At 45.9% G+C, this 11,767-nt stretch overlaps 1 protein-coding gene across 1 annotated transcript; it reads left to right on the forward strand.

The window, feature by feature from the left end:
- The first annotated feature begins 1,395 nt into the window (after positions 1-1,395).
- On the forward strand, positions 1,396-4,867 carry mpeg1.1 (macrophage expressed 1, tandem duplicate 1). The gene has a single exon (XM_068033260.1). It carries the CDS (start codon positions 1,496-1,498, stop codon positions 3,671-3,673), a length of 2,178 nt encoding a protein of 725 aa, XP_067889361.1. The 5' UTR covers positions 1,396-1,495; the 3' UTR covers positions 3,674-4,867.
- The last annotated feature ends 6,900 nt before the right edge of the window (positions 4,868-11,767 follow it).

The raw sequence follows: 11,767 nt of genomic DNA on the forward strand, positions 1-11,767 counted from the left end.
AAGTGGTATGTTGGCCTTTATTGCAAGGGGGGGCGGTTGGAATGCAAGAGTACTGAAGTCTTGCTGCAATTGTGCAGGACTTTGATGAGTTCACACCTGGAGTACTGTGTACCATTTTGGTCTCTGTACCTAAGAGAATATCTACTTTCATTAGAGGGGGTGCAACAAAAGTTCACTAGATTGATTTCTGGGATGAGAGGGTTGTCCTATAAGGAGAATTGAGTAGAATGGGCCTGTACTCTCTGGAGTTTAGAAGAATGAGGAGTGATCTCATTGAAACATTTAAGATTTGGAAAGGATTTAACAGAGTGGATGCTGAGAGGCAGTTTCCCTTGCTGGAGGGTCTAGAACTGGGGGGGGCACAGTCTCAGGATAAGGAGTCAGTCATTTTGGACTGATATGAAGAGGAACTTCATCACTCAGAGGGTTGTGAATTCTGTACTCCAGTGGGCTCTGGATGCTCAGTCATTGAGCATATTTAAGGCTGAGATCGATAGATTTTTGGCCACAAAGGGAATCAAGGAATATGGGGATCAGGTGGGAAAGTGGAGTTTAGGTTAAGGATCAACTAAATGATGCAGCAGGCTTGAGGGGCCATATGGTCTTCTCCTGCTCCTATTTCTTATGTTCTTAAGTATGTTTTGAAGTGTAGATACCATTTTCATGTAGGAAATGCAGCAGCCAACACTGAAATGTGTTAATGATCAGGCAGCAGATGATGGGAACATCACCAACTACAAGTTCTCCTCCAGGTCATTCACCATCCTGCCTTGGAACTGTATCGCCGTTCTTTCACTGTCACTGGGTCAAACTCCTGGAACTCCCTTCCTAACAGCACTGTGGGTGTATCTATACCAAATGGACTGCAGCAGTTCAAGAAGGCAGCTTACCACCACCTTCTCAAGGGAAATTGGCGGTGTTCCCATGGCTCTGCTGCCTGGTCTGCACTTCCTGTGTAACATTATAGAGGGGCTGAATGGCCTTCACCTCCCCTATGTATTAGGCTGAAAGGGCTGAAAGGCCCCCCTCCTCTGCCTCCTCTTCCCCATAACCGGTTCAGGGGGTCCTCCTCTGTCTATCTAGTAGGCTCAGGGGGCTGAATACTCTCTTCCTCTGCCTATGTAACATGCTCAAGGGGTTTAATAGCCAGAACTTCCTATGTAACATTATAGAAGAGTTGAATGGCCTCCTCCTGCTCCTGTCTATTCTCTAGCCACATTAAACAATGGTTGAATGCCAGTAAATGACCTCTTTGAGGGGAAGTGGGAAATAGAGCTGATTGTCAACATTATCACTTGCTGTTGAATGCCTTTGGACTTCCCCTTTTGAAATGTCTCTATGATTGATGACAAATACTATCGTGAGTGGGAATGAGGAAACAGCAAGCTGTGAAATAGATTCGAAACTAATAGCAGACGCTCACAAGCCAAGAAAATTTGCTTGGATAAGGAGCTGAGGGAGAGAGAGAGAGAGAGTGTGTCGGCTGCTCCTTAGGATGTGTCGGGTCCTGGTTAATGTGTTCCTGTGGATTCTGACAGTGAGGGCAGTGGACCCGGGGCATCAGCTGCCCAGTGGCGATGGTCTGACAGAATGTAGGAAGATTCAAAGCCTGACCGCCCTCGAGGTGCTGCCTGGAGGTGGCTGGGACAATCTGAGGAATGTGGACTTGGGGAGAGTGATGAACATTAGTTACTCGCAGTGTAAAACCACCGAGGACGGAATGTACTTCATCCCAGACCAGGTCTATGTGGTGCCGCAGAAGCAGACCAACATCGAGATAGTGTCAGAGCTGATCGAAAACTGGCGGAATTATAAAAGCTCCACCTGTGCCTCGGTCAACACTGATGTCTCCTTCCTCTCCATCCTGAATGGGAAGTTCTCCACGGACACCGAGAGGGTCAAAACTCACCAGGTGCGCGACAGCAGCATGACCACCAGAATCCAAGTGAGAAATCTCATGTATGAGGTCAAAGCATCGCCCAATTTCCAACTGGACCAGGGCTTCAAGAAGCAGCTGATCGACATAGGCAACTACATCGAGAACAACCAGACAAGAGCCATCTCTTACTACACCCAGTTGCTTGTTCGTAACTACGGGACCCACGTGTTGACTGGTGTCCATGCTGGTGCCAACCTTGTGCAGGAGGACCAGGTGCGATCAAGCTTCGTGTCTGACAGCTGGAGTCGGAAGTCCACCATCACCGCCTCAGCGGGAGCCACCTTCTTCCACGCAGTAAACATAGGCCTTGGTGCGCAATCCGAATCCATGGACCAGTTCACCAGGCAGTATGTGGGGAACAGGTCCCACTCCAGGATTGAGAGCAACGGTGGCATCCCCTTTTATCCCGGGGTCACCCTGCAGAAGTGGCAGCAGGAGATTGCCAACGAGCTGGTGGCCATCGACAGATCTGGCCAGCCTTTAAGTTTCTTCGTCAGCCCACAGACTATCCCAGAGCTCCCGGAGCCCACGGTCAGGAAGCTTTCCCGGAGCATCGAAAGAGAAATCGCGCTTTACTACATCGTTAACACCTACCCAGGCTGCGTGGACCTCCACTCCCCCAACTTCAACTTCAAGGCCAACGTCGACGATGGGTCTTGTAAGGAAATAGGCACTAATTTCACCTTCGGTGGGCTCTACCAGGAATGTTCTGGGCTGTCAGGGGCCAACGCCCAGCCACTATGCCACGCATTGGGGCAGAGGAACCCCCAGACAGGGTCATTCAGCTGCCCCCCTGAGTACACAGCCATTCACCTGCACACAGGGGTGCAGGAGGAAGCCTACAGCCAGTACGAGTGTCACCGGCACTGCCATTCCTGTTGGGCTTTCTTTAGTTGCTGTAAGGATGTATGTGGAGATGTTTACCATGTGCGTAGAGCCCAATTCAAGGCGTACTGGTGTGCAGCTATGGGCCCAGTGACCCAGTCCTCAGGCTACCTCTTTGGTGGCCTCTATAGTTCTGGCACCGGGAACCCGCTGACCCAGACCCGCTCGTGCCCTCCGTCCTTCTACCCACTGGGCCTCTTCCAAGATCTGAAGGTCTGTGTAAGCGATGACTACGAGATGGGGTTCCGGTACTCCGTGCCTTTTGGTGGCTTCTTCAGCTGTGAGACAGGCAACCCCTTGGCCAACCATTCCAAAGGTCAAGGCTCAGGGGGACTGCAGACCTTCATGCAGAAGGAACCAAGACCTTACCCCAAGAAGTGCCCCAAGGGCTACAGTCAACACCAAGCTGTCATCAGCGACGGGTGTCAGATACTCTACTGTGTGAAATCTGGCGTCTTTGATGGGCTTAATTTGCCCCGCATCAATCTGCCCCCATTCTCACAACTCCCTCTTCTGACTGTGGGTTCCACTAATACTGTGGTTGTCCTCTCTGAGTTCCAAGAACCTTGGTTAAAGGACACTAAGACTCAAATGTGGAGAACGGCCCAGGCGTCAGACATTCGTCAAATATTTAGCAAGAGTTCATCCGGAGGGGCCGTGGCCGCCATCTCTATCACCGTCACCCTGGCCCTGGTGGGTTTGATCGCCCTTGCTTACTATGGTAAGAAGCGATGGAGAAACCGTGGTTACCAAGTTCTGGAGAGATCCTCTCTGGTTTCCAAATGCGGGACTGCAGAACAACAGGACGAGGCAGATCTGTGTCCTCAAACCCAGAATGATTACGCCTGATCAGACAAGACATTTTATTGGGTAGGGGGAGGTGGGGGTGGGGGTGGGGCGGTGATGGAGCTGAATACTTGATTACAATGCATTAAAATAATCATTGAGTGGGATAGTTGAGTAAGCAGGAAACTAGGTGGGATATTAAAGGGAGTGAGCAGGAAAGTGGGGTTAGATTAGGTGCAATATTAAAGGGGATGGGGCAATGAGTAGGAGAGTGGAATTAGGCTGGTGGGACATTTAAGGGTGTGGGGAGTGGGTAGGAGAGTGGCACTAGACAGGATGGGATACAAGGGAATGGAGCAGTGAGCGGAAGAATAGGATTAGACTTGGTTGGATATTAAAGGATATGGGGATTGAGTAGGAGAATGGGATTAGACAAGGTTGGATATTAAAGGCAATGGAGAATAAGCAGGAGAGTCAGATTAGACTGGGCGTGGACCATGTTGAGTTAAATACTAGCAGACACTGACTAGTCTGAAAACATTCTATGATTTGAACTGAACTTCCTCAAATTCCATAATCTCTGCTTCTTTTTTGATCCTCTTAGCATTATTTAACCTGATAAGAAACGGTAATTGTGAGAATATTGTAGAATTACTGGAAATGGTAGTTGTAGAAGAAATTCTGTGGCTTTTTGCAATACATTTCTCTCTCTCTCTCTCACTTCAAGGAATTCTTCAGCTGCCTGCTAGAGGTAGTACGGACACAGCACAGTCAAGATAGGTTTGGCATCACAAGGGCTGTTATCTAGTCAAAGAAATGACTCAAGCACAGGCCTTGCTAAAAGACATTCCAAAGCCTGATAAAGTGGGATCTCATGCCTCATATCTAAACAACCTTTCTGAGTAAGGTTAACAAGATGTCCCAGGAAGAGATGAGTAGAAATTTGACCTTATGGGCTATGGGCTGGAATTTGGGAAGACGAGACACCCACCTAGAAATAAGATATATAAATAGGCATTCAGGAGGGAAAAGATATGTCAGACAAAGGAAAGCTTGCTGAGGTGGATCAATGCTGGCTTCGGCCCAATACCCTGGTTAGCTCAAGAGCAGAAGAGAATTCCACAGCCAGCTGGTCTGCTTATCTGATCGAGGATGGGTAAACCGTTCTTACCTGCTACGGGTCGTATGTCTATTCTGTCTATTTAGCTTATATATTGTATCTAAACTGTTGCTTCTTAATAAACTGCTTTAAAACAATTGTGACCTTGACCCTTTTTTTTGGGTGATCTGTGATTCCCGGACCAAATCTTACAAGCCCTTTGAATTGAGTGAGGCATTTTGATCAAGAATCACCTTGATTTGATGTTGTGAATCTTCCCTCAATTGAGATTGTAAATGGGATGATTGGGAAATGAAGTGTAATTTTATTAACCATGGTAACCCCTCTATATGGGGTACTAGAGACTCAGGAGCAAAATTAGATGTGTAAACTATTAATGAAACCTCATGAGAGAGAGAAAAATAAAACATCAAAATGAAATTGATATGTATGCTAAATAAAATTGAACTAAATTAACTCACTTGATTTTTGTGTATGTTTCAATAACTATTTTAATTTATATAGCACCTTAAATGTACTAAAATATCCCAAGACTCTTCACAGGAGCTGATCAGCAAAATGTTATCCTGAGCCACATAAAAAGATCTTAGGACAGGTGACCAAAGACTTGATCCAATTGGTAGGTTTTAGGAAGTGTCTTAAAGGAGGTGAGAAAGTTAGAGAGTCCAAGAAGTTTAGAGAGAAAATTCCAGAGTTTTGTAGTTGGGCAGCTGAAGGCATGGCTGCAAATAGTGAGGTGAAGGAAGTTGGTTTTAACCTTAAATGGAAACAAGAAGGAAAACGGCAAATGCTGGAAAGGTGAAAATGCAGAAGATAGCTGGAAATGCTGCTTCTCCACAGATGCTGACTGACCTGCTCTGTGTCTTACCCTTTTTTCATTCCTGCCTTATATTTATTCCTGTGCACCAGCTTCATGTCTCACTGATTCTCGGAATATATCTGCTACTTTTGATTTTGATACATCTTAAATAGCCACGGTGATTGTAGTGATATTGTAGTATCTACAGGATTCACTGCAGCACCTCCCAAAACCTGCAACTTCCACTACCTAGAAGAACAAAGCCAGCAAGCGCAAGGGTTCACCATCACCTCCAGGTTCCCCTCCAAGTCACACACCAAGCCGACTTGACATATATCACCCCGTTCCTTCATTGTCACTGGGTTAGAATCCTGGAATTGCCTACCTAATGGCACTGTGGGGCTACCTTCACCACATGGACTGCAGCAGTTTAAGAAGAAAGGCTACTACCACCATTTCAAGGGCAACTATGGATGGACCATAAATTTTGGCCTTGTTAACAATGTCCATATCACAATAATTCATTTTTAGAATGTCTACAAGGACCAGCTTATAAAAGTTTATTTTATTAAAGGTTATGTCCTTCAGTATTGACCCTCTGAATATTATTAACAGTCATGTGCTGTTTCTGGTTACTCACTACCCACACAGTTGTGCTGATGGATCATTTCTAATCTGTTATTGGACAGAAGTACCTTTCACACATTGCAGGGTATGGTTTCTACCCATCAACAAAATTTACATGATAAACTAAAATCTGCGGCTGTTATAACTGTTAACATAATACAGTAATTAGAGGCTATTCTGTTAAGATAAATCTAGTGATTATTAGGTGTCATTTAGAAGCTCTTCTCTCATCATAACAGGTGATAATTAAAAGTTATTCTGTCAACACAATAATTAAAGGCTCATTTTGTTTCAAAATTATTTATTTAATAATGAACTCAAAACAGGATGAGGAAATACACCATCTTTCAGCTTAGTGCTTGTGGAAGATAAAACAGGTGTGTAATCAGTAGTCTGCCTTTTTTTTTATCTTTCACACTCAGAGATATGCATACACACAAAAAGCCTTTGGTTGAGAGTTTTTAAAAACACACTCAAATAAATTTTACCTGAATGAAGTTGTAATTTACGCTCTAGCTTTCTTTAGGGAAATTAATTAAGCAAAAACTGAAGAAAAGTTTCCAGCTGTTCAGTTGATCTGATGACACCTGATGCAATGGGGGAAATTGAAGTTCCTCTTTGAACAGCACTAACAGGAAATTAAGTAGATGCTTAGACTGCACAATCCAAATTCAGCCAACATCATGGCAGTTCTGGGCATAAAATAAACTTGTGTGGGACCTTTCCGGGTGCAAATTGGCTGGTGTGTTTCCGACATTACAGGAGTGACAACATTTTAAAACTACCTTGTTGGCTATAATAGATTTGGGGTGTCCTGAGGTTGTGAAAGGCCCTATATAAATGCCATTTCTTTCTTTCTTAAAATATCAAGTTCAAACCCAGGCTTTGAGCAGAGGCAAGGGCCTACAAAAAAGCTTTTTGCTGAAAGCAATTTTTGATGATAAAAGATACAAAAGACAATTTAATTGATCCATTTAAAAATGTTATTTTGAAATAATTGCTTTTCCCAACTTGCTCTACAATAGACAATAGTTACCTTTCAGTTTATTTCATGTACCTAACCCTGGAAAGAATAAATGTGCTCTTGGACCCTTGCTTTACTGGCTGGGAAGTGGCCGATTTCTCTTTCAGGCTGATATGAAATGGCCATTAATGCTACACATTTCACTGTATCTTCCATTCTAATTTGTCTTTGGAGCCCAGGTTCATGTTGATTAGTCTCTTGTTATTGTTCACATCAAGGAATTTAAGCTTCTGGTGACTTTCCTAGCTTTATCTCTAATAAAATAAATATTGTTTCCTGTTCCTCTTTCTGCTTCCCATAATTATATATTGATTGGCAGTAATTTGTCAATCTCATTTAGACTGATAAGAATGGCTGTTGTGAGCAATAGACATTGTGGTGCACTCATACTGTGGGCATTTTGGCATTTCAACTCGGGACAAAATCACTATATTAGAAAAGAACTTATGAGCAGCAACCCCAACTGCCCCAACCTGCTCCCTGGCTGATCTTTCCACCCAGCGCACCTGCTGGAACTAATCTTGCCAATCTCCTCTCCGTCTAACCCAGGATTGTCCAACATACAATTAAAAGCAAAATACTGTGGATGCTGGAAATCTGAAATAAAAACAAGAAATGCTGGAAATACTCAGCAGGTCTGGTAGCATCTGTGGAGAGAGAAGCAGAGTTAATGTTTCAGGCCAGTGACCCTTCTTCAGAACTGGCAGATATTAGAAATGTAAAAGGTTATAAGCAAGTAAAGTGGGGGTGGGGCAAGAGATAACAAAGGAGAAGGTGTAGATAGGACAAGGTCACAGAATAGCTGACCAGAAGATCATGGAGCAAAGATATGTTAATGGTGTGTTGAAAGACAAAGCATTAGTACAGAAAGGGTGTTAACGGACTGAAAATTGAACTGCCACAAGTACAAACATGAAAAAACAGTGGGTAAGCAAACTGAATAAACTAAGATGAAATAAAATAAAATAAACACCAAAAAAAATTTTTAAAAGGAAAAAGAAAAAAAATAACTAAAAATAAAAGTAAAATGGGGGGCCCCGTCATGCTCTGAAATTATTGAACTCAATGTTCAGTCCGGCAGGCTGTAGTGTGCCTAATTGGTAAATGAGATTCTGTTCCTCGAGCTTGCGTTGATTTTCACTGGAACACTGCAGCAATCCCAGGACAGAGATGTGAGCATGAGAACAGAGGGAGTGTTGAAATGGCAAGCAACCGGAAGCTCGGCGGCCTGCTTGCGGACTGAGCGGAGGTGTTCCGCAAAGCGGTCACCCAGTCTGCGTTTGGTCTCCCCAATGTAGAGGAGACCACATTGTGAGCAGCGAATACAGTATACTACATTGAAAGAAGTACAAGTAAATCGCTGCTTCACCTGAAAGGAGTGTTTGGGGCCTTGGATAGTGAGGAGAGAGGAGGTAAATGGGCAGGTATTACACCTCCTGTGATTGCAGGGGAAGGTGCCATTGGACGGGGACGAGGTGGTGGGGGTAATGGAGGAGTGGACCAGGGTGTCACGGAGGGAATAATCTCTTCGGAATGCTGACAGGGGAAGGGAGGGGAAGATGCGTTTGGTAGTGGCATCACGCTGGAGGTGGCGGAAATGGTGGAGGATGATCCTTTGGATATGGAGGCTGATGGAGTGGAAAGTGAGGACAAGGGGAACCCTGTCACGGTAATGGGAGGGAGGGGAAGGGGTGAGGGTAGAGGTGCGGGAAATGGGCCGGACACAGTTGAGGGCCCTGTCAACAACAGTGGGGGGGAATCCTCGGTTGAGGAAAAAGGAAGACATATCAGAAGCGCTGACATGGAAGGTAGCATCATCAGAGCAGATGCGTCGGAGATGGAGAAACTGGGAGAATGGAATGGAGCCCTTACAGGAGGCAGGGTGTGAAGAAGTGTAGTTGAGGTAGCTGTGGGAGTCGGTGGGTTTATAATGGATATTAGTAGACAGCCTATCCCCAGAGATGGAGACAAAGAAGTCGAGGAAGGAAAGGGAAGTGTCGGAGATGGACCATGTAAAGGTGAGAGAAGGGTGGAAATTAGAAGCAATTCCAACATACAGCCTGCGGGCCAGGATCTGGGCCACCAAAAGGTTTCTATCCGGCCGACGGATGTAAGCTATACCCGGGGCCATTCCTCATCCTCGCCAGGCATCTGTGACTAGAGATGGGAGATTTCCATTTGTCTTCTTCTTTAAAAACATTGCACTGTCAGTTTCACAGCTGACAGCTGCTGAAGCAGGAACACACTTCCCAACATCGGATAGATTCAGGGTTTTCCGGCGGGCTTTTTAAAAAAGTCGAAAAATCCTGAATCTGTCTGAAGTTAGGAAACATGTTCCTGCTACAGCAGCTATCAGCTGTGAAACTGAAAGCATGAGGTTTTTAAACAAACTGATCAACCAGAAAACTGCTGTGCTGAGCGCTCCTGCTCCATGCACCTGTCAGAGAGAGGAAGTGAGAGAGAGAGAGAGGCAGGGGTGGGGAGGAACAAAGAGAGAGGGAGGGGGAAAGAGAGAGAGAGAGAGAGAGAGAAAAAGAGAAGGAAACAAAGCAAGGGGAGAAACAAATAGAGAGAGGGGGGAAACAGAGAGAGGGGGAAACAAAGAGCAGGGAACAAAGAGAGAGAGGGGGAAACAAAGAGAAAGGGGGAACAAAGAGAGAGAGAGAGGGGGAACAGAGTGAGAGAGAGGGAAACAAAGAAGGGGGGAAAACAAAGAGAGAGAGGGAGGAAACAGAGAGAGAGGGGGAAACAAAGAGTGGGGGGGAAACAGAAAGAGAGGAGAAACAAAGAGAGAGAGAGAGGAACGAAGAGAGAGAGGGGAAAACAAAGAGAGAATTGGGGAAAACAAAGAGAGAGAGGGAGGAAACAGAAAGAGGGGGGAAACAAAGAGAGAGAGGGGGGAAACAAAGAGAGAGGGGGAACAAAGAGAGAGGGAACAAAGAGAGAGGGGGAAACAAAGAAAGTAAGAGAGGAAACAAAGAGAGAGGAAGGGGAAAACAAAGAGAGAGGGGGAACAAAGAGAGAGGGGGACAAAGAGAGAGAGAGGGGGGGAACAGAGTGAGAGAGAGGGAAACAAAGAAGGGGGGAAAACAAAGAGAGAGAGGGAGGAAACAGAGAGAGAGGGGGAAACAAAGAGTGGGGGGGAAACAGAAAGAGAGGAGAAACAAAGAGAGAGAGAGGAACGAAGAGAGAGAGGGGAAAACAAAGAGAGAATTGGGGAAAACAAAGAGAGAGAGGGAGGAAACAGAAAGAGGGGGGAAACAAAGAGAGAGAGGGGGGAAACAAAGAGAGAGGGGGAACAAAGAGAGAGGGAACAAAGAGAGAGGGGGAAACAAAGAAAGTAAGAGAGGAAACAAAGAGAGAGGAAGGGGAAAACAAAGAGAGAGGGGGAACAAAGAGAGAGGGGGGACAAAGAGAGAGGGGCAACAAAGAGAGAGGGAGGGGGAAACAAAGAGAGATGGGAACAATGACAGAGGGGGGAAAACAAAGAAAGAAAGAGAGGAAACAAAGAGAGAGGGGGAACAAAGAGAGAGGGGCAACAAAGAGAGAGAGAAGGGGAAACAAAGAAAGATAGAGGGGGAACACAGAGAGAGAGGTGGAAACAAAGAGAGAGAGAAGGGGAAACAAAGAGAGACGGGGGAAACAAAGAGTGAGAGGTGGGAAACAGAGGGAGAGAGGGGGAAAGAGAGGGAAAAGGAACAAGGAGAGAGAGGGGGAAACAAAGAGAGGGGGAAAACAAAGCGAGAGAGGGGAAACAAAGAGAGAGGGGGAAACAGAAAGGGGGGAACAAAGAGAGAGGGGGAAACAGAGAGAGAGGGGAAACAAAGAAAGAGAGGGGGAAACAAAGAGAAAGGGGGAACAAAGAGAGAGAGAGGGGGAAACAGAGAGAGAGGAGGAACGAAGAGAGAAGGAGAAACAAAGAGAGGGGGGAAACAGAGAGAGGGGGGTAACAGAGAGAGAGGGGAAACAAAGAGAGGGGGAAAACAAAGAGAGAGAGGGGGCAACAAAGAGAGGGGGAAACAAAGAGAGGGGCAAACAGAGAGAGAGGGGGAAACAAAGAGAGAGAGAGGAGGAACGAAGAGAGTAGGGGAAACAAAGAGGGGGGGAAAACAAACAGAGAGAGGGGGAAACAAAGAGAGAGGGGCAAACAGAGAGAGAGGGGGAAACAAAGAGAGAGAGAGGAGGAACGAAGAGAGTAGGGGAAACAAAGAGAGGGGGGAAAACAAAGAGAGATAGAGGTGGAAGTAAAGAGAGAGAGGGGGACCAAAGAGAGAGAGGGGGGAAACAAAGAAAGAGAGAGGGGAAAAAAGAGAGAGAGGGGTGAATCAGAGAGAGAGGGGGGGAACAAAGAGGTGGGGAAACAAAGCGAGAGAGAGGTGGAAATAAAGAGAGAGAGAACGAAACAAAGAAAGTGGAAGTGGAGAGAGGGAGGAACAAAGAGAGAGGGGGAAACAGAAAGATAGAGGGGGAAACAGAGAGGGATGGGGAAACAAAGAGAGAGGGGGAAACAGAAAGGGGGAAACAAAGAGAGAGGGGGAAACAGAGAGAGAGGGGAAACAAAGAGAGAGAGGGGGAAACAAAGAGAAA

This window comes from Heterodontus francisci, chromosome 6, assembly GCF_036365525.1.
Source record: "Heterodontus francisci isolate sHetFra1 chromosome 6, sHetFra1.hap1, whole genome shotgun sequence".
Lineage (NCBI taxonomy): Eukaryota > Metazoa > Chordata > Chondrichthyes > Heterodontiformes > Heterodontidae > Heterodontus > Heterodontus francisci.